This window comes from Pan troglodytes, chromosome 20 (assembly GCF_028858775.2).
Source record: "Pan troglodytes isolate AG18354 chromosome 20, NHGRI_mPanTro3-v2.0_pri, whole genome shotgun sequence".
In the NCBI taxonomy this organism is placed as follows: domain Eukaryota; kingdom Metazoa; phylum Chordata; class Mammalia; order Primates; family Hominidae; genus Pan; species Pan troglodytes.
The window spans coordinates 24,684,210-24,708,208 of record NC_072418.2 but is presented as its reverse complement, the minus strand read 5'-3'; the positions used below and the strand labels follow the sequence as shown (position 1 = coordinate 24,708,208).

The 23,999-nt window shown below is 39.8% G+C and overlaps 1 protein-coding gene and 1 long non-coding RNA gene across 2 annotated transcripts in view; one reads left to right on the top strand and one right to left on the bottom strand.

Annotated features, from left to right (window-relative positions):
- ZNF729 (zinc finger protein 729) overlaps positions 1-18,159 on the bottom strand; it is a 33,572-nt gene extending 15,413 nt beyond the window's left edge. The window contains exons 1-2 of the mRNA XM_009435161.4: positions 17,998-18,159; positions 658-784 (exon numbers count right to left, since the gene is read on the bottom strand). Of these exons, the coding sequence (XP_009433436.3) occupies positions 658-784; positions 17,998-18,027 (157 nt within the window). The 5' untranslated portion in view covers positions 18,028-18,159. The remainder of the gene's footprint in view (positions 1-657; positions 785-17,997) is intronic.
- LOC134809098 (uncharacterized) overlaps positions 1-19,458 on the top strand; it is a 41,604-nt gene extending 22,146 nt beyond the window's left edge. Inside the window, exon 3 of the long non-coding RNA XR_010153790.1 lies at positions 19,081-19,458. This is a non-coding gene — a long non-coding RNA (uncharacterized LOC134809098). The remainder of the gene's footprint in view (positions 1-19,080) is intronic.
- Positions 19,459-23,999: the final 4,541 nt, after the last annotated feature.

Genomic DNA, 23,999 nt, shown 5'->3' with positions numbered 1-23,999 from the left:
ATTTTCAATTTGTACAGGCCCTTAATTTTACTACCTGGTACTACTGAATCAAAAATTGTTGGTGGCAATGAGATTTTAAGGTGTGGCAACTATATTTTACGCCACTCAATTTCAGCAATTTTCACTAATCTAGAGTGAAAAATACAGATCTGCTCAGAAATGTGAAAAGTTCAGGTAAAAATGAAACAACTTTAAAAAATTCCTTTTGGCCTGGCGCGGCGGCTCACGCCTGTAATCCCAGCACTTTGGGAGGCCAAGGCGGGTGGATCACAAGGCCAACAGATCAAGGCCATCCTGGCCAACATGGTGTAACCCCATCTCTACTACAAATACAAAAAAATTAGCCGGGTGTGGTGTCGCATGCCTATAGTCCCAGCTACTTGGGAGGCTGAGGCAGGAGAATTGCATGAACCTGGGAGGTGGAGGTTGCAGTGAGCTGAGATTGCACCACTGCACTCCAGCCTAGGCAACAAGAGTGAAACTCCTTCTCAAAAAAAAAAAAAAAAATCCTTTCTACACTTATAAATCCCTGTTTTCAGAAAACAGGGATGTGAAACTCATTTATAGTAAGCATAAATCACCAAAACACATTCTACAGAAAAGAGAAATTAAACCTATAGAATATAATAGGAATTGCTTAATTAAAATCATCCTCACCCAGGAAGACCAGGTTTCTGTAGTTCTCTAACATAACATCCCTATATAAATTCTGCTGAACCGTGTCCAGGCATTGCCACTCCTCCAGAGAGAATTCTATGGTCACATCTCTAAATGTCAGTGGTCCCTGAAAAACACAACGAAAGACACACATACATTTCCCAAGTGGCCATGGGCAGAAATTTTTAATTTGACTCAAGGTGAAATGAGAGTAAAGAGAACAGATTCTAACTTATAGGGATGACCGAACATATCCAATAAAATAATTTTCAACACAGAAATATTATCTAATGTAGTCTCAAATTCTGAGAAAAAAGAATGGCATAAGATCCGCAACACCACTGTAGATAAGATACCTTTCTGGATAATAAAGTATAAAACTAACGGCATGATAACAAACATGTACATTTTTTGTGCTATATTTACATCATACAGAATAAGTCTTGTATATTTTTCAGATCAAAAAGACATGCTGAGTTAGAAGACACCTCTCAAATTTTAATGTGTACAATTAACTGGAGATCTTGTTATGCATATTTATTTTAGAAGATCTAGAATAAAGTCTGAGTTTCTGAATTTCTGACAAGCTCACCAGTGATGCCTGTTTTTGGCCCAAAAAAGAATCTTTTGTCAAACATTCAGCAAGTGGGGGAGCCTGTGTTTTTCCCAGTTTTTCTGGCCTGTAAACAAAGATGAGAGACTTCATTTTCCAAAGATAGATATATGCAAAGAAAATCTAAGAAAGAAAGGCAGGTGCCAGATTAAATGTGATCACTGGTGCACATCAGCTGCATAAAGATACTTAAAAGGCCAGGCGCAGTAGCTCACTCCTGTAATCCCAGCACTTTGGGAGGCTGAGGTGGGCGGATCATCTGAGGTCAGGAGCTCAAGACCAGCCTGGCCAACATGGTGAAACCCCATCTCTAATAATAGTACAAAAATTAGCCAGGCATGGTGGCACACTATTCCGGAGGCTGAGGCAGGAGAATCGCTTGAACTCAGGAGGTGGAGGTTGCAGTGAGCTGAGATCGCGCCACTGCACTCCCGCTCTAGAAATGCAGCAGGATTCCCCAGCCAAAACTCTAATCTCTTTTATCCAGTTCTGTGAGGTAAGACTCCAGGGTGGGACCTGACCTAAATAAGGCCTCCAAAAACAGTGGATCTAAACAGAACTTGGCCAGGGAGTGGACCCTATGTAGAATTCTGTTCTCTATGCTACTGGGAGTGCTTCCAGTTTTGTTTTTCCTAAGCTTACCTAAGATGCACTTAAATCCCAGAATCTGTGTAATTTAAATATTTTTTTAGACAGTGCCCAATTTTATGACATATACTAATAAGCAATTTAAACAAGTCTTTTATGGTTCCTAGGGTAATTTTATTAAAATATACATATTTATTCTACCAAGGTAAAATAAATAGAAATAAACATAAACATCCCTTCAAGTGATGACATCAGAAGTCAGAAGAATATAAAGAAAGTAGTCCAAATAAAGCCCAAGCGTTTCTGCACACATCTGTTTATTGTACCAATGATATGATGATGTTTAATTCAACCATGTACACAGTTGCTAGTCTAGACTATAAGTTCCTGGGTGGTAGGGACCATGACTCCCTCATCTATTTTTTTAATGGCCACATGAAATGGAAGCTATTAGTTTATCTGTTTGAGTCTCAGGACCTCCTCCTTGTTTTTCACCCAAGTACCAAGAAACTGGAGAAACTCTTGTCTGGGTACCAACTAAAGGTATCTCTTGTATGAGGGGAGGAACAAACACAGGATGACTCATTTCTCTTATACTGAGACAGAAGCAGAATTAACCACTCTTGTCAGCTTGACACAGTTCTGCTCTGGACATCCTCAAATGTCTCAAAGATGCCTAGGTGATTGTGAGAGGGTTTCCAGTGACTCTGGGCTAATGACCCAATGATGAGCCAGGCAGAAGAGACTCAGGCTGGTTATAAATAGAAAATGGAACTGCCCTGGTTAAGCTCCAGAATCTAGATCACCTCTTCTGATTTGCTAGCTCTTGGGTAAGAGAAATAACAATACTCTACTCCAGTATCACATTTTACAGGTAGGTATAGTTGTAGTCATGGCTCTGGTTACTCTGTGGCCTTGATCTCTCACTCCTAAGATGCCTGTTTATACTTACAGATTCTGTCATCAGATTTTATTTATACCTGGAGTCTCTCACATACCTGTAACAGGTCACTGGAAAAGATCTGAAAATCTCACAGAGCCACACTCTCAAAGAAAAGATTTAAGATCTCTATGTTGACATCTCACAATACAGAAAATGTCTTCTGTTGGTTTTCTGCATATTCTCAATTCAAAGTTTGGCCCTGTCTTGTAAATCTTAGGCAGAGGCCAGATCTTATGTGCAGATTCCAGGTGGGATCAACCAGACTCTGCCTCCTTGGGTGTTACAGCAAACAGAGTACAATCAAAGGAGAGATCTCATCATAGACGCTACTCTGGCACATTCTAAATATGTCTACCTAAAACGAAAAAGCTGAGAAAATATAGATTTAAGTTGACAGTTTATTTGGGCCAAGCTTGAGGACTGTAACCTGGGAGCAAATATTCAAGTTGCCCACAACATACACTTGATTAGCAGTGTGATTACAAGTTGATTTGTAAAGGCTAAAAAAGATGGACAGAGAGTGGGTTGATACAAAGTTGTTTGTCAGAAATTTTTATTATTTACAGGAATAATATTGATTATTGATTGGATATACACCATTAAGTTTTACGGTACAAGTCATAGTGTCCAGTGTGCATTATTAATATATAGCTACTTGTGGCAATAGCAAACAGCTTCAAAAGATGAATACATAGTTCAAAAAACAAAAAGAGAAACATAATTCTGCTCTCATTTTAATGTCTCTATAAGTTGGACAACCAAAAGGACTTGCATCTCTCAGAAAGAAAGTTTTTCTTTTTTCTCAAATCTGAAGACCTGGATTCAGAATTTGAAGTTGCAGTTTTAGGTCCTGAATGGATGGGATAGCAGCAGGTTTTCCCTGCACATTTGTGGGCATGTTAGCAAAATGAAGAAAAAGGAAGTACAGATTCCCAAGTGTACATGTCTACTCAATGCACATATGTTACTCTGATTGGGTTTCTGGGCCCCATAGTCTGTGAATCAGTTTCAGTTCGGAAGATACAAGAGTCACTGAAAAACATAAAATGGTTGATTGCTGCCCTGTGAAGTTTGTAGAATTCTGATCTAGCTTCTCTAAAAGTTACTGTGGAGGATTAAAGATACCAAATTGGCAGAGAAGCAATTCTGCCTGCATATTTAGGGGACAGTATGCACTTTGCAGCACAATTGTGAATTGACTGATAGCCTGAGAGGGAAAGTTTCCTCTAGAGTAAAGCTTGGGTGGCACCTTATATTTATATATCATGTCTGATAATTCTAGACAGTTTTTGTGAAACATAATTAAAAGATAAATTTTCTTCAGCCCCAGAGAAACTCCACAATAGAACAGACATAAAACTGTTTTATTACACAATTAAACCTGAATGTGACATGCATCACAGTCAATCTGCTTAAGAGATTGAAAAGATAGAAAGACAGTAACCGTAATTAGTTCACAAGTAGAAAAATTTATAGCACCATGTCATACACAGTTCATCCTAAATTCACCTGGTAATTGGGAAGGCTAGCCATGCAGGCTAATCAGTTATGTTCAATGACAAAATAAACTTTTCACATCTTCATGAAAGGAGGTAATTTTGCAACTTGAATCCAGGTGCCTGCTGAAGGTAGGCTCTCAATCTCCTACAAAAATGGTTGAATAGAGTGCTATCTTTTTGGCTATTTACACTTTAAAGCAATGGCTCTCTACTCCCTGAGCACTTGGCTACATCTCTCCTGCTTGCCCTCTCCTGTTAGCTAGTGTCCTCTCTTGACCACTACCATCTGCCATTGAGGCAGAGCACACTGCACAGGGCTCACATCTGAAAGCTCACATCTTACGTAAAGCACAACTGCCACAGCAGCACTCCAGTGTCACCCCAGAGAGGGAAGCCTGAGCTGCAGGAGGAGAGCCTGCAGGCCTCCTGGGGAGAACTGCACCTTTACATTAATGGACATTGGAACAGTAATTCAGCCTCAGTTTTTATTTACAATGTGACATGGAAAAACTACTGCTGGATTTCCAACATTAAGTCCAAGTACAGATAGCTCCAAAATTTCTCACTGTGACAGCCCACCTCATTCACAGACAACAGGGAATATTTAATAGTGCAGACACCCAAAGCATTGGACAGAAAAACAGCTCTCAGTCTGAGCAAGATTATGCTTAGAGAAAAAAAAAAGTTAAATGCATTTTAAGTAAAAACTCAGTTTAGGCCGGGCATGGTGGCTCACGCCTCTAATCCCAGCACTTTAAGAGGCCAAGGCAGGTGGATCATGAGGTCAGGAGATCGAGACCATCCTGGCTAACACGGTGAAACTCCATCTCTACTAAAAATACAAAAAATTAACCAGGCTTGGTGGCACAAGCCTGTAGTCCCAGCTACTCGGGAGGCTGAGGCAGGAAAATCACTTGAACCTGGGAAGTGGAAGTTGTAGTGAGTCGAGATTGCGCCACTGCACTCCAGCCTGGGTGACAGAGTGAGATTCTATCTCAAAAACAAACAAACAAACAAAAACTCAATTTAGATATAAGATTGATCAAGTCAGCCAGAAAATATTCTCTTAAAAGGAATTTCTCTCTAAACAACCAAAGTGCACAGCTACTCTCAGCATGAGAAACATGAGCATTATGAAGAAAAGGGATATATTCTCAGCAGAATTTTATAAGATTTCTCTTCCATCTCTGCTGCTCTCTCATCTCCTAGCCATTGAATGGGGGTTATATATTGAAATGCATCTCACAATTTCCACCAGCACTTTTTGATGAAGATGTATAATCTGACTTTGTTCATATAGTGGAATGTATTTAAGCTTGCCACATAGCTAACTAAAGAGCTATTATGGTTTTGCGGTGGCCACATCATCTGTGTTTATTTCTCCTATAATAGCAGCATTCCAATTTAGTGAAATGAAAGACGCTATAAATAGGCTGGGCATGGTGGCTCATGCCTGTAATCCCAGCACTTTGGAAGGCCAAGGTGGGCAAACTTCCTGGGCTCAGGAGTTTGAGACCAGCCTGCACAACACGGTGAAACCCCGTCTCTACTAAAAATACAAAAATTAGCCAGGCATGGTGGTGGGTGTCTGTAATCCCAGCTACTAGGGAGGCTGAGGCAGGAGAATCACCTGAGCCCAGGAGGTGGAGGATGTAGTGAGCCGAGACCATGCCATTGCACTCCAGCCGGGGTGACAAGAGTGAAACTCTGTCTCAAAAAAGAAGACACTGTAATTATGCTTACCTATAGTTATACCTATTAGATAAGTTAATAAACATGTCAGACTAATATCTACTTTAGCAATTTGGTAGTAAATTTTATTTGGATATTAGAAATAAATATCTAAGTATAAATAACTTTAATGTATTAGATATAAGGCATGTAAGAATTTTTTAAATTGTCTGTAGCCATAATTCAGTTAAAACACTATATTTTTTTATATGTATATATACTTTATATGTTTCAAAAGTATGAACAGCAATATTAAAATGACTATTTAATGAGTATTCAGTCAAAGTAAATATTTTGGCCTTATATTCATACTACTGAAGAAAATGCTGTTTAATTTATATGAATGCAGGTTGTCTACAAACACTACACGTAACTATGCTAATACCTTGTATAATCGGTTTTCTGTCAAAGAAACGTACTCAGTATCTTTCAGCTTTTATCATTCTGTATTGCTAAATTTCATCCTATCTTTGTGCTCAATGTTTTGTGTTTTTTTTTTGTTTTTTTTTTTTTTGAGATGGAGTTTCGCTTTTGTTACCCAGGCCAGAGTGCGATGGGGTGATCTCGGCTCACTGCAACCTCCACCTCCTGGGTTCAAGCAATTCTCTGGCCTCAGCCTCCCGAGTAGCTGAGATTACAGGCATGCACAACCACGCCGAGCTAATTTTTTGTATTTTTAGTAGAGACGGAGTTTCTCCATGTTGGTCAGGCTGGTCTCAAACTCCTGACCTCAGGTGATCCGCCTGCCTCGGCCTCCCAAAGTGCTGGGATTATAGGCATGAGCCACCGCGCCCAGCCTTACGTGTTCTTAATATGAGCTTTAATCTAAACAAATCTTTGTCTCCTTTAAAGACCATATATATATACCTACACCAAAGCAAAAACAAAGCAATGAATCTAAATAAAAAGAATCCTGAGTCACAAAGAATGATAAGAGGTTCATTTTGTTTTAATATGATTTATATATATTTCAAAAAAGTAGAAAAAAAATCTACATAAAATCTAAATGCTTTAAAAAAGATAAGCAAAATATATTTTCTTATTTTCCTATAGGAGAATAAATCCTCTTATTTCTAATTTGTATTTTCTCCTACAAAAGCCAGGTCTTTTGATATATTCTTAAATTCTTGGACATCTGAATTTCAGCAGACATTGAAAATCTAAGGAGTATCCTTGGGCACACTGTGTGCACTTGAAAATATGCTTATGGGAAAAAAAAAAAACAGAAGAGAAAAAGGTGTTATAAAAAATGTATTGGTACATGTAAATAAAACAAGTTCTTAGAGACCTAAGAAGAGATGTAGATTCTGACACAATAGTAGAAGGCTAAAAGACCTCACAGATACTATTAGACAGATTATTGAGGCAGAAAATAAACAAAAATATTTAAACCTAAATTCAGCACTTGACCAGAGTCCTAGTAGACATCTACAGAACTCTCCATCTAAAAACATCATAATATACATTCTTCTCATCACCACATGGCACGTACTCTCAAATTGACTATACAATCAGAAATAAAACAATCCCTAGCAAATTCAAAAATCCTCAAACCATACCAATCACAAAGACCACAGCTTGATAAAATTACAATTCAATACATAGAAAACCACTTGAAACCATACAATCACATGGAAATTAACCTGCACTTGAATGACTTTTGGGTAAATAATAAAATTAAGGTGGAAATTTAAAAGTTTTTGAAACAAAGATACAACATACCAGAATCTCTGCAACACAGCTAAGGCAGTGTTAACAGGGAAATTAATAGCATTAAATGGTCACATCAAAAACATCTCAATTTAACAACCTAACATCATAAATAAAAGAACGAGAGAAGCAAGAGCAAAGCAACTCCTAAGCTATCAGCAGACAAAAAAAATAAATAAATAAGATCAGAACTGAAGATTTAGATATGAAAAACTATACAAAAGAACAAGAAATCCAAGAGATAAATCTTTGAAATAAATAAATAAGGTAAATAGCTAGATTAATGAAGAATAAAGAGAAGATTCAAATAAACAGTTAATGACAAAAGAGAAATTATCACTGACCCCATAAAAATACAAATAACTATTGAAGTCTACTATGAACACCTGTCTGCACACAAACTAAAAAACCTAATAGAAATACATAAATTTCTAGACAAATACATTCTCCAAAGACTGAACAAAAAAGAAACTAAATTCCTGAATAGACCAATAACAAATTCCAAAATTGAATAAGTAATAAATAGCCTACCATCCAAAATAAAGCCCAGGATTAGACAAATTTACAGCTGAATTCAACCAGACGTAAAATGAAGAGCCTGAACCATTCTACTAAAACTATTCCAAAATTGAGAAGAAGGGACTCCTCCTCAGCTCGTTATATAGAAACAGCAACATTCTGATGCCAAAACCTGGCAGAGATAAAACAAAAAATAGAAAACTTCAGGCCAATATTCCTGATAAACATTGATGAAAAAATCCTCCACAAAATGCTGGCAAACCAAATCCAGCAGCACATCAAGAAGCTACTCCACTATGATCAAGTAGGCTTTATCCCTGAGATGCAAGGTTGGTTCAACATGCAACAATTAATAAATGTTATTCATCACATAAAGAGAATTAAAGATAAAAACCAAAAAAATTATCTCAATAGATGCAGAAAAAGATTTCAATAAAATTTATCAGCCTTCATGTTTAAAATCCTCAACAAACTAGGCATTCAAAGTACACACTTCAAAATAATGAGTTATCTATGACAAGCCCAAAGTAAACATACTGAATGGATACAAGCTGAAAGCATTTATCTTTGAAAACTGGCATATCGGCTGGGCGCGGTGGCTCATGCCTGTAATCCCAGCACTTTGGGAGGCCGAGACGGGCGGATCATGAGGTCAGGAGATCGAGACCATCCTGGCTAACACGGTGAAACCCCGTCTCCAGTAAAAATACAAAAAATCAGCCGGGCGTAGTGGTGCGCGCCTGTAGGCGCCTGTAGTCCCAGCTACTCGGGAGGCTGAGGCAGGAGAATGGCGTGAACACGGGAGGCGGAGCTTGCAGTGAGCAGAGAAGATTGCACCACTGCACTCCAGCCTGGGCGACAGAGCGACTCTGTCTCAAAACAAACAAACAAACAAAAAAAACAACAACAACAAAAAAGAAAACTGGCATACCTTCTCTCACCACTCCTATTTAAGAGAATTGGAAGTCCTGGCCAGAGCAATCAGACAAGAGATAAAATAAAAGGCATTCAAACAGGAAGAAAGGAAGTCAAACTATCCCTGTTTGCAGATGACATAATTCTGTATCTAGAAAACCCTACAGTCTCTGCAGAAAAGCTCTTTAAACTGACAAATCACTTCAGCAAAATTTCAGAATACAAAATAAATGTATAAAAATTGGCAGAATCTCTGTATATTAACAACATTCAAGCCAAAAGCCAAATCAAAAACACAATCCCCTTCACAACTCACACACACACACACACACACACACACACACAAATATCTAGGAGTACACCTAACCAGAGAAGTGAAAGATCTCTATGTCAAGAATCACAAAACACTGCTTAAAGAGTCACAGACGGCCAGGCACGGTAGCTCATGCCTGTAATCTCAGCACTTTGGGAAGCCGAGCCGGGTGGGTCATTTGAGGTCAGGAGATCGAAACCAGCCTGGCCAACACAGTAAAACTCCATCTCTACTAAAAACACAAAAATTACCTGGGCATGGTGGTAGGCACCTGTAATCCCAGCTATTCAGGAGGTTGAGGCAGGAGAATAGTTTGAACCCAGGAGGCAGAGGTTGTGGTGAGCTAAGACTGTGCCATTGCACTCCAGCCTGGGTGACAGAGTGAGACTCGGACTCAAAAAAAAAAAAAAGAAAAAGAAAAAGAAAAAAAAGTCCGAGATAACACAAATAAATGGAAAACTATTCTATGCTCATAGGTAGAAAAGATCAAAATGATTAAAATGGCCATAATGCCCCAAAAAAGAAATGATTTAATGCTATTCTTATCAAACTACCAAAAACATTCTTAACAGAACTATAGAAAACTATGTTAAAATTCATATGGAAGGAAAAAAGAGCCCGAGTAGCCAAGGCAATCCTAAGCAAAAAGAACAAAGCTGGAGGTGTTACATTACCTGACTTCAAACTATACAACAGGGCTACAGTAACCAAAGCCGCATAATACTGGTACAAGAAACAGACTCACAGACCAATGCAACAGAATAGAGAGCCCAGAAGTAATGCCACACGCCTATAACCAACTGATCTTTGACAAAACTAACAAGAGGAATGTGGGAAGAATTCCCTATTTAATAAATGGTGCTGGGATAACCACCTAGCACTGTGTAGAAAATTGAAACTGGACCCTTTCCTTACATCATATACAAAAATCAACTCAAGATGAATTAAAGCCTTAAATGTAAAACTTAAAATTATAAAAAACCCTTAAAGATAACCTAGAAAATACCATTCTAGACACGGGAACTAACAAAGATTTTATGATGAAAATACCAAAAGTAATGGCAACAGCAACAATTGACAAATGGGACCTAATTAAACTAAATATCTTCTTCACAGCAATGGAAACCATCAACAGAGTAAACACAAAACCTATAGAATAAAATAAAATATTTCCAAACTATGCTTTTGACAAAGGTCTAATATCCAGAATCCATAAAAAACTTAAGTTTACAAGAAACAAACAAACGACCTCCTTAAAAAGTAGACAAAAGGTGGCCGGGCTCCGTGGCTTATGCCTGTAATCCCAGCACTCTCAGAGGCCAAGACAGGTGGATCACCTGAGGTCAGGAGTTTGAGATCAGCCTGGCCAACATGATGAAACCCTGTCTTTACTAAAAATACAAAAAATTAGCCACGTATGGTGGTGGACACCTATAATTCCAGCTACTCAGGAGGCTGAGGCAGGAGAATCTCTTGAACCTAGGAGGCGGAGGTTGCAGTGAGCCGAGATCACACCATTGCACTCCAGCCTGGGAAACAAGAGTGAAACTGTCTCAAAAAAAAAAAAAAAAAAGACAAAAGGCTAGGAGTGGTGGCTCACGCCTGTAATCCCAGCACCTTGGGAGGCCAAGGAGGAAAGAGCACTTGAGGTCAGGAGTTTGAGACCAGCCTGGCCAACAAGGTTAAACCTTGTCTCTACTAAAAATACAAAAATTAGCAGGGCATGGTGGCGAGTCCCTGTAATTCCATCCACTCAGGAGGCTGAGGCAGGAGAATCGCTTGAACCCAGGAGGTGAAGATTGCCGTATGCTGAGATTATGCCACTGCACTTTAGCCTGGGCGACAGAGTGAGACTTCGTCTCAATTATAAAAAAAAAGGTAGACAAAAAACATGAACAAATGTTTTTCAAAATAAGATATATATGTGGCTAACAAGCATATGAAAAAAATACTCATCACTAGAGAAATGCAAAGAAAAAACCACAACCAGATTCCATCTCACACCAGTCAAAATGGCTGTTATTACAAAGTCAAAAAATAACATGCTGGCAAGGTTTCAGAGAAAAGGCTATGTGCTGCTGGCATGAGTGTAAATTAGTTCAACCATTGTGAAAAGCAGTGTGGCGATTCCTCACAGAACTAAAAAGAGAATTACCATTTGACCCAACAACCTCATAATTGGGTATATACCCAATAAAATATAAATTATTCTGTCATAAAGACACCTGCACATACATGTTCATTGCGGCACTATTCACAATAGCAAAGACATGGAATCAACCTAAATGCCTATCAATGGTAAACTAAATAAAGAAAATATGGTATGATAAGGTGTGGTGGCTCATGCCTGTAGTTCCAGCACTCTGGGAGGCCGAGGCAGGTGAATTGCCTGAGCTCAGGAGTTCAAGATAGGCCTAAACAACATGGAAAAACCCCATCTCAACAAAAAATACAAGAAAAATTAGCTGGGCTTGGTGGCACACACCTATAGTCCCAGCTACTTGGGGGCTGAGGTAGAAGAATTGCTTGAGCCCGGGAGGTTGAGGCTGCAGTAAGCTGAGATCATGCCACTATACTCCAGCCTGGGTGACAGAGTGAGACCCAGTCTCCAAAAATAAATAAAAGATTTAATGAAAACAAAATATGGTACATAAACATCATGGAATACTGTGTTGCCATAAAAAGCGAACAAGATTATGTCATTTGCAGCAACATGGATGGAGCTGGAGACCATTATCCTTACAAAACTAATGCAGAAAGAGAAAACCAAATGCATGTTCTCATTTATTAGCAAGAGCTAAATAATAACACATGGACACAAAGAGGGGAACAACAGACACTGAGTTCTAGTTAAGGGTGGAGGATGGAGGACAAAGAGGATCAGAAAAATAATACCTGTGTGGTGCTGTGCTTAATACCTCAATGACAAAATAATCTGCACACCAACCCCCCGACACAATTTCACCTATGTAACAAACCTGCACATGTACCCCTGAATCAAAAATAAAAGTTAAAACAAAAAACTCGCTGGCTGGGCACAGTGGCTCACGCCTGTAATCCCAGCACTTTGAGAGGCTGAGGTGGGCGGATCACGAGATCAGGAGTTTGAGACCATCCTGGCCTACACGGTGAAACTGTCTCTACTAAAAATACAAAAATTAGCGGGGCATGGTGGCAGCCACCTGTAGTCCCAGCTTCTCAGGCTGAGGCAGGAGAATTGCTTGAAACCAGAAGACTGAGGTTGCAGTGAGCCGAGATCGTGCCACTGCACTCTAGCCTGGGCAACAAGAGTGAAACTGTCTCAAAAACAAAAACAAAAAAAAATAAAAGAACTTTATGGGTTGGGGAGAGGGCAATGCAGGTGGAAGGACTGGTTTGTGCTACAGATAGTGGCCCAGGTGTGACTCTACTCTGATTAATTTCTGGGTCCATGCAGGCAGACGAGATTATGAACAGGTTGTCCAGAACCCCAGGTTGGTGGAGAAAACAGGTTGCTGCTGCAGATTCAGTGTCTGGGGGTTGGGATATGCCAGGAGACTTGTAGACACTTTTGTGAGTTTTTGGCAAGAAACGCTAGGATCAAAAATGCCGTAGTGAAATTGCTGGGGGTGGTACCTATTCCTACGAGGGGTGTGGACAAGTCAATGTCTAGTGGATATGTTTGTAAGAAGGTGGGAATCCTGTGGTGGCAGCAGTGGAAAAAGGGGGTCTGTTATCAGAACTTTTTTCCTCTAAGTTTTTATCCTCTCTCACCCCGGGAGGAGATCTGAAATCACAGGATAATGGGCAGTGTGATGGCCTGTGTAGAGAAAAGCAGAGCCTCCCATTCCCAGACACCCAGAGATCCATTCCAGACCAGGCCTCTGTGATATCTTTTATCTGGAACCAAATTTGTAGAGCTTGGTAAACACCAAGCAATTCTCCAACACCAACTCATTGCCTAACATTTGAATTCTGACACCACCCAGAGTCAGCACAGACCCTGATTCAGGGCTCAGCCTCACAACATTGTTCTTATTGCAGATGCCAGTCACAAACCCCATAGACCCATCTGTTTCTGAGCTACCGTTTAAAAACTGGGGACTCTCATAACCTTCTTCAAGTTCAATAATATTATACAGCTACTCACAGAACTCAGGAAAACATCCTAGTTACATTTATCAGTTTATTAGAAAAGATACAATCCAGGAAAAGTCAGAAAGAAATACCCTTCCCATTATGACTTAGATGGTGCTCTTTTCTTACCTGTCACATAGCCAGACACAGACTCTGCACACTGTCTCTTTTTTCTCATTAAAAAAAATAAATAAATCAGCTGAATTTGTTTTCAGTGGTCAACCTAGAATACTTCTTAATCAAACATTACTTAAGTTTATTTCCTTTCAACAGCTTTCTGAACTTTGAGCTACCCTCAGTCTGAGTCAACATACAACCCCATTTTATGTAGTTCCTAAGAACATGATGACTTCAGGGTAAAACATTCTCTGATCTAAAATCTCATTCTTTCACCCTCCATTTGCCATCCCCTCCCACCTCCTAATACTGTTTGCTCTTCCATATGAAACAAGGCCCTTGTCTGCCTAAACTTTGCAATCCTTGAAGATCTCAGAGTTGGTACTTCCTCCTCTTGCAATACTCTTTTGGAATTCAATTCTTTTTCCAACATAAATCTAACTTTGTTTTACTTTACAAAGTCTAGAAACTACCACAAAACAATAACAATTTCATCTTCAGTAAGACCCTCCCAATCCCCTTTCATCTTAACCTTAACTGCATCTGGCTGTGGGTCCCCAACTTTCCAAGGCTATGTAGTTTCTCTCAGGATAAAGGCGTCTTCCATGGCTGGGGTGAGCAGGCTGGAATATCTGCAGAGAAGACTCCCCAGAAAAAACTAAGTGGTCCTTTAATAACTTCCTTTTGCAGGCTCAGTATTAGCCTTAGCTTAGAGTCACTGGGCTCAGGCTTTAATTTTCATGTCAGAGTTACTCATGTGGTTTTTGAAAGTAAGTGTTTGAAAAATTCAGCAGAATTACTCTAACACAGTGTACATGTAAGGGAAGAAAATTTTAAGGTGCTTACATTTTATGTCTCAGTAAGATAAGCAAAACTATCTATTCCTTTCAGACAATAAATATTATTTTACTATTTCCATTAAAAATCATGTAGTAAACAATTAGTCATATGGGAACATTTCTAGAGGGTACAAAGTTTCAGCTCATAAAATTTAGCATGAAACTCAGACAGAAATATAACAGGATATAGAATAGAGATATTCATGGTTACAAATTTACCCTGCAAAAAGAGGAACTGATGTTTTCATGAATCTACATAACTCACCAATTACCTACCATATTTTCTTGTGGAAATGTGTGCATTTTCTGAAGCCAAAATGGAAGAGAGATTTTTCCTATTTTTTTCCCTGGTAGCATTCTAAAAGTTAAGCCTTGAAATTGTTTTAAAACACCCAGCCATAAAAAACAAACCAGAGAAAATTCCTAAACTCATTCTGAGAAAAGGGTAAATAAAAATTTTTGCCAGGCGCAGTGGCTCACGCCTGTAATACCAGCACTTTGGGAGGCTGAGGCGGGTGGATCACAAGGTCAGGAGATCGAGACCATCCTGGCTAACACGGTGAAACCCCATCTCTACTAAAAATACAAAAAATTAGCCGGGTGTGGTGGCGGGCGCCTGTAGTCCCAGCTAGTCAGGAGGCTGAGGCAGAAGAATCACTTGAACCTGGGACATGGAGGTTGCAGTGAGCAGAGATTGCGCCACTACACTCCAGTCTGGGCGACAGAGTGAGACTTGGTCTCAAAAAAAAAAAAAAAATTAACAAATGGAATATATAATTAAATATTAATTTTATTCTGAAATCCATCTCTTTTTTGCCCTTGGTAAATATTTTCTTATCTTTCTTTCAATCCCTACTAACAAAATGCAATTCACAGTTAAAAAAACTGAGGTCAAAATAAGCGACCAAATCTTTTCAAGGTACAGATGTGTCTGACTCATGTTTCAATCAGGCCATCCAATCACTTGAGAGATTCTCCCACTCCATTCTGCTCACTTAAGTGCCCAATAACCCCTTCTCAGGAGACTCTGAATTAAGCCCCAGTGAGTGCCCCAGGTGTATTTTACTTTGCAAGTTCTTACACCATCTCACTGGATCACTGTTTTTTTTTTCTTTTGGGATATTATTTTTGATTTCAAAGATTCTCACTATTTTTCTTTCACTATTTTTTCATTATATTTCTTTCCCTATTGTTTTGCCCCCTTAGAGAATGCAGGGGGCAGAAATTATTTCAATGCTTTCCCCGCAATACCAGCAACTGATTGGCTGACCAGCAAGAAATGGAAGCTGGGTTGGGTCTTCAATAATTGGAAGCTGGGTTGGGTGAAGACAATCTTAATGTCTCAAGGGTTAGCTTTTCAAAGGAAGAGTATGCCAGGAGATTCCTCTCAATTCCAGGGCATCCGCCTGCTTCCCTGAAAGGCTACACTCCGTACCTCAGATTGTCCCATGGGAGAAAATGACCAGGAGCTGATATTCACTAGACACTCTAGCAGACATAGCCATGGGGGGTATTTTAGTTAATTCCCAGACAGTACTGAAACCCAGGACCAGGAAAAAAATCTGAAGAATGGCTGAAAACACATCACTCCATAAAGTTTCCAAAGGAAAACATTTACCCCCGAAACATTCTGATAAAATCTGTGGGCCTAGGAGGAAAAAAAAAAAAAAAAACAGTACAAAGACTTTTTACAACGCAGTGTCAGGGGATAATTTTTTGCTTTCTTCTCATGGGAAATATTTACAAACAGAAAACAAATATTAGGAAAAGTGCCATCCAATGCTTTGTTAAAAAATAATTAAAACATGGTATCAAAAATGTACACTAAAGGACAAATAGTAGGCTGGGCACGGTGACTCACGCCTGTAATTCCAGCACTTTGGGAGGCTGAGGCGGGCAGATCACAAGGTCAGGAGTTCGGGACCAGCCTGGCCAACATAGTGAAACTCTGTCTCTACTAAAAATACAAAAAGTAGCCAGGCATGGTGGCACACGCCTGTAGTCCCAGCTACTCAGGAGGCTGAGGCAGGAGAATTGCTTGAAACCGGAAGGCGGAGGTTGTCGTGAGCCAAGATCAGGACACCACACTCCAGGTTGGGCAACAGAGCGAGACTCCATCTCAAAAAAAAAAAAAAAAAAAAGGACAAACAGTAATGTGAATCAGAGAAGAAAAAATTGACATTTGGGAAGGTAACAATGAACTGGAAATTTTATATTTTACTGCAAGCCAGAGATAGGCTGCAGGAACGGGGGTTTGGGAGTACACATAATACTCTCCTTGGGATACCTGTAAAAAATGCAAGGGAAAAAAAAAAATCAGTCCTCTGAGGAGTGTGAAAATAATTAAGAATAATTAAGTGGCAGGCAATTAGACTGAGGTGGCTCTAGTCCCTGATATCTACTTTTTAAAAAATCTAATTCGGCCGAGCGCAGCGGCTCACACCTGTAAACCCAGCACTTTAGGAGGCCGAGGAGGACGGATCACCTGAGGTCGGGAGTTCGAGACCAGCCTGACCAAAATGGAGAAACCCCCGTCTCTACTAAAAATACAAAATTAGCCCGGCGTGGTGGCACATGCCTGTAATCCCAGCTACTCAGGAAGCTGAGGTAGGAGAATCGCTTGAACCCGGGAGGCGGAGGTTGCACCGAGAGGAGATCGCGCTATTGCACTCCAGCCTGGGCAACAAGAACAAAACTCCGTCTCAAAAAAAGAAAAAAAAAAAATCTAATTCAAGTGCATTTTTTTTTTTTGTAAATTATACATTGGGGGAAACAAAACTCAGGCTTAACCAACTATAAACTACAATTAACCTCTGATTATATAAACGAGAAATTTCCATCTTGATTGTACAAACTGAGAAACTACGTAACTGTACATAACCAATTACTGAATTTGGTTTTCTTCATTGTGCACCTTAAAAAAATCTTTCCGTCAAATCCCTTCCATAGACCATAAACTACAAACCATAGCTGGGTGCTCTACAATTTTTGAATCACTTTGATTAAATTATTTATTACTTTAGTGGTGGCCGCCATAAATTTTTAACAGAAGAAAAGAGGGACTGGAAACCTCACTGGACCAAAGCTCTTCCCATTCATGAACCCGCATCCGGAGCCAGGATTCTCCCCTGACGCCCCTCCCGTGGTCCCTGCACAATCTGGGAGAGACGCGGCCATGCGGGGGCAGAGCGGCCCAGAGAGGGATCCAGGCCAGGGCACAGTCACAGCGCATGGAGGAGACAGGTCGCCCAGGGTCCCGCAGTCAGCGCAGCCGCCATCTTATGGCTGAAGGAGACTGAGGCCGAGATGGGAAAGAAGAACTCCAGGCGCAGATTGTGGAGCTCACTGCGGGGAGGCCTGAGTCCCGCCACAGCCACTTCCCACCGGTTCCAATCAGCCCCTTCCCCTTCTCGGGATGTCGGACCCGGCACTCTCACCATTTCTAGGCTGCCAGGGGCACCTGGCATGTTAGCTGTGGATCTTCCAATGCCGCAGGTTACAGGGCCACAGAGGCTGAGGACACACAGCAGTGAAGACGAGACCGGGAACTGCGGCTACAACGAGAAACAACGGCCCCGCCACATCTCGGATGCCGCCTTTTCCGCTCCAGCTGCATGCCTGATTGGACGGTTCCCAGCCCAGAGTCCCTGATTGGATAATTCTTAAATCCCCGCCTCCTCAGATCCTGAGTGACAAAAGATGTGATCAGATGCTGGACAGAATGAAGACTGATAGGCCGCGCGGTGGCTCGCGCCTGCAATCCCAGCACTTTGGGAGGGAAGCCCAAGCGGGTGGATCACCAGAGGTCAGGAGTTGGAGACCAGCCTGGACAACATGGCAAAACCTCGTCTCTACTAAAAATAAAAATTAGCCAGGCGTGGTGGCGGGCGCCTGTAATCCCAGCTACTCCGGAGGCTGAGGCACGAGAATCGCTTGAACTCGGGAGGCAGAGGTTGCAGTGAGCCGAGATCGCACCACTGCACTCCAGCCTGGTTGACAGAGAGACAGTCTGTCCCCCGCCCCCCCCCCCCCAAAAAAAGTAAAGAGTGACAGTCTAGGCTGCAGCCTTTTTAGGCAGGGCTTCTTCCCTGAGCTAAGTAAGCCAGGCCAACCCCAGAGGGTATTTGCATTTAACCTTTTGTATAAGGTCATATTCTTTCGTAAATAATGTATTATATGGTTATACACAAATGAAAAGAATATAATAAAAATTATCTAAAAATTTCTGATTTTATGACCTCCCTGACTTCTGTTTTTTCCATCAGATTGCCTGAGATTTTAAAAAGAAGGCAATCCTCTGAAATAAAATGTGAGCTACATGTGAATTTTAAATTTTCTAGTAGCCAAACTTTAAAAAGAAAAACAAACAAAAAATGTGGTATTTATTGTAGCAATTTAATTAACCCAGTATATCCAAAATATTATCATTTTAATATGTAAGCAAAATGTAAATTATAAATGAAGTGTAGATATTTTTGGAACTTCATCTTTGAAACTAACTCTGTATTTTACCTTTCCAGCACATCACAGTTCAGACCAGCCACATTCCAGGCACTCAGTCGCCACACATGGCCAGTAGCTGCCACATTGAAGTGCAGCTCTGACCTCGGGAGCAAAGGGCCTGAAAAAACTTTTCTGCCAAAGCTGAAAAAAGAGCCTTTCCCTACCAACATTTCTCTTCAGCTCTGAGGGAGGAACAGATAGTAGCCATAGAAAAATCAGAGGACAGCAAGAAAAAAACAACCACAGGTAGACCACTGCTGGCCACCCGTTGTCCACCTTTCTTCCAGAGATCAGAAGGTGAACAAAGGATGATAAGGCCACAGGAGAAGAAATCTCTATATCTTCAAACCTGTGCACAGTCTTGACCTCCAATGTTTAGATATGAAGAAAACAGATTAAAGGCAAACTTACTTTTCTATTTGTCCTTGGCCCTAATGGTCAGGCTGTGGTTATCTGTTTTCTCCTGTGGTATGGGGGACGGTGTGAGTATAGGCACCAATTACATGCATACATATCCATATATATTTCTGCATTACTCAGCATTCTCTTACTTGGCATCCAACTTCAAATCAGGGGGAAAAATCAGTACCTATAGGGTGCCCACTGTTAGAAGAGAACTAGTAATCAACTTGTCAATGAATCCTGGCGTCCTATCTGCACTGGGTGCATGTATTAATTAGCTATTGCAGCACAACAAATCATTCAAAACTTATTTGCTCATAATTGAGATGGTCAGCTGTTTAGGCTGGGCTCAGTGAGGCTGTTCTTTTTGTCTCAGCTGAGCTCCTCCAGACATGTATCTTCAGCTGTTTGTTGAATAGGCAGCTGTGCTTCTGGGGATGAGCTTCTGCTTCTGGGGCTGTCAACAGGGGCACCTTGCTTCTTCTCCCCATGGTGTCTTATCCTTCAGCTTGCTAACATCGGCCATTTTTCATGGAAATGGTAGCATTCTGAAAGAAAAACAGAAGCATTCAAGACCTTTTGAGCCTAGGCCTCAAACTGTTACATTGTCATGTTCACAGGTTTCTACTGCCCTGAGTGAATAAGGCCAGCAAAATCTAGGGTTTGGAAAACATCCTGGATCTTGATGGAAACAGCTTTAAAAGCACCTGGCAATGGGCATGGATACAGAAAAAACTAGAAATTGCTACCATTTTTGAAATCAGTGTCATTCTACCTTTTTTTTTTTTTTTTGCATATGTGGTTTATAGAACTCTTTCACATCAAGAATCTTGTCCAAAGACACACAGCTACTAAGTGGCTGGGCTGAGACTCAGGATCAACTCTGTCAGACTCCAAAGCCCATCCACCTCCATAGATGACACTACTAAAGTAGCTGCCCTAGACCCTTGAAATCCTGGAGAGTGACACTTCTACAATAGAGGCCAGATTCCTTTTATTTTAGTTTTATTAATCTATTTAACTTCTTTTGAGATGGGGTCTCACTCTGTCACCCAGGCCGGAGTGCAGTAGTGTAATTTTGGCTCAGTGTAACATCCTCCTCCCATGTTCAATTAATTCTCCTGCCACAGCCTTTCAAGTAGCTGGGATTTCAGGTGCTTGCCATCACACCTGACTCATTTTTGTATTTTTAGTAAAGACGGGGTTTCACCATGTTGGCCAGGCTGATCTCAGACTCCTGACCTCAAGTAATCTGCCTGCCTCGGCCTCCCAGGGTTCTGGGATTACTAGGGTGAGCCACTGCAGCCAGCCTACATTCCTTTTACATTTGTGCCAATATAGTACTGTTTATCATTGGGAATAATCCTGTCAAGAATTTGCAGAAGTGCACAGTGGCTCACACCTGTAATCCTAGCATTTTGGGAGGCTGACATGGGAGAATAACGTGAGCTCGAGTTCAAGTTCAGCCAACATAGTAAGAATCTGTCTTCATGAATAAAAATTTAAAAATTAGCCAGGCATGGTGGTGCATGCCTGTAACCCCAGCTACTCAGGTGGCAAATGCAGAAGCAGAAGGATCACTTCAGCCTGGAAGGTCAAGCTGCAGTGAGCCATGTTGGGATACACCACTGCACTCCAGCCTGGGTGATAGAGTAAGACCTTGTCTCAGAAAAAAAGAAAGAAAAAGAAAGAAAGAAATTGCAGAAGCATTTTAAAAAGACATAGAATACTTTATATTTGTAGCTGATGGATAAGCTTAGAAAATCAAATGCCAACAACAGATTATTTATTTTTCATCATAGAAAAAAATGGAAAACTTTTAAAATGAAAATACTGTAGAAAAATTAAATTTAAAGAGTTTAAACGGGCAAAGAATGATTTGCAAATTGGGCAGCCTGTGGAGCCAGAGTAGGCTCAGAGAGACTGCAGCATAGCCACATGGTGGAAAAAGATTTATGGACAGAAAAAGCAAAGTGACATACAGAAAATGGGGATGAGATACAGAAACAGCCAGATTGATTACAGCTTGAGATTTGCCTTACTCGAACATGGTTTAAACAGCTGATGTTGTTTTATTGCGAAAAACACAGTAGTTGGTACAAGAGTGGGTTACAGTCTATTTACATATCAAGTTAGGTTTCAGTTTGCTATGTACAGAGAACCTATTGACAAAAATTAAACAGAAAAGACGGCAGCTTTAGGCTATAATTGATTTAATAATTTCTCCTTTTTGGTCATCTTCTCAATTTTGAGAGACAGATCCAAACTTTAGACATTGATAGCATCAGTCACCATCAAAAGTGTACTTATTTAGTCTCAAATCCCACTGTGAAATAGCAGAACTGTGGGTTTTGTAAAGTAAAAACAAGGACTTCAGGTTATTATTTTTAAAAAGAATTACAGTAGAAAGGAACTCCTTGTGTTAAAATCTGCTGTTCACAGAAGAAAACAAAACCCGAACTGCTTTAGGATCACCTATTTCCTTACATTTTTAGTTTATATCACATTTAGCATGAGTGACTCCACAGAATAATGGATTTTAAAAAAATTATCAGATAATTTCCTCATGCTTTTTTCCAGATGATTTTATTCTCTACTAGAGGTGTTTTTCTTTTTAATCATTGGTTCATTTTGCTTGACATCATACAATACGTATTATTTTATTTCAAGCTTGTCTTATCTGGCAGGTTTATGAGATACATCCAGGTTGTGTGATTTAGTAGTTCATTTTTTTCTATGGCTGGGTGGTATTCTCTTGTATGAATGAGATATAATTTGTTCATCTATATTTCTAGCGATGGATATTTATGCTGTTTCCTGCTTTAAGCTATTATGACTAAAAGCTCTATAAACATTCTTGTACAAATACTTTTTGGTATATAATTAAATTCCTTTAATAGCATTTAAGTGACACCTCCTTACATTTCTTAGTGGTTTCTCCAGGGATAACTATATGCATCTGTAACATATCACGATCTACCTAGAGTTTATACTGTACTATTTTAATAAATGTAAAATATGAAAACCTTGCTGTTGAAGAGTTACAATTACTTCCTTCTATTCTTTGTGCTATTCATATATTTTACATCTACACATATATCTCACAATACTGAGTTATAATTTTTCCTTAAATAGTCGTAAGTCTTATAAAGAAATTGAGAGGAAATAGTATTTATAAATATTTGGAGATGGATACTTTGGGGCTATTACTTTGGGGCGATTTATAAATATTTGGGGCAGATACTTTGGGGCTAACAGAAACACTGTTTCTCCTTTAAATTTTATCCACAATGTTTGCATTTTTAAGTACATCTTGTCTACAGTAATTATTACTGTGGTGTCTTAGTGGTGATTTTCTATTTTGCATTATCTTCTACATTGATTAGTATACTTGGAATTTTGTAAAGAAAAAATTTTTCTCTTTTTTTCTACTATTTTCTTTCTTTCTTTCTTTCTTTCTTTCTCTCTCTCTCTCTCTCTCTCTCTCCCTCTCTCTCTCTTTCTTTCTTTCTTTCTCTTTCTCTCTTTCTCTTTTTGAGATGGAATTTCATTCTTGTTGTCCAGGCTGGAGTTTAATGTCATGATCTCAGCTCACTGCAACCTCCACCTCCCAGGTTCAAACGATTCTCCTGCCTCAGACTCCCAAGTAGCTGGGATTACAGGCATACACCACCACGCCCGGCTAATTTTGCATTTTTGGTAGAGACAGGGTTTATTCATGTTGGTCAGGCTGGTCTCGAACTCCCAACCTCAGGTGATCCACCCTCCTCAGCCTCTCAAAGTGCTGGGATTACAGGCATGAACCACGGTGGCTGGCCTTCTTTTTTTCTTATTTGTATTTTTCTCTATCTTTATGGATTCATGGATTTTTTTTTAATTCTCTGGGTGTTAATCCAATGCTAATAATGTTTATTGTGTTTTTCACATTTTTTCCAGCTTGGGCTCCTGGGAAGTCTTTCAGGTTGATTTTCTCTGACATGGCTGCTTCTGTTGTTCATAAAGCACTTTTAAACTTTTTAGTTTAACAATACTCTACCTTAACTTGGATTTTCCACTCCAGTGCTAGAATTGTCTATTATTACAAGTAGTCTTGCTTTTTTTGTTGAAGAATGGTACTTAGAAACCACGATATGAGAGCTAGGTGTGCCCATTAATACTGGGGTGTCACTGCTTCTGCAACCTCTCAGCAAACAGAGTTTGGAAAGGTACATATTAATATTGACTCCTGTATGAACACATCTCTCTCTTTCTGTCTCTCTCAATAGATATGTTATGATACATGCATTTATCAAAATATTCTCAACTCCATTCTAGAATTCTCTTTTTTTTTCAACTTCAGAGAGATGCAGGCACTAATTATATTTATTTATGTATATATATATACACAAACATATAGAGTGCTTTTAAAAATTGCTAGTCTATATGCTTATAGACAAGCAATACATACCAGAACACAATGTTTGTGTTCAGTTTTGAGTCTTGCAGTATTTAATCAAAATAGTGTTATTCAAAGTGATTTACACCAAGTCCTTTC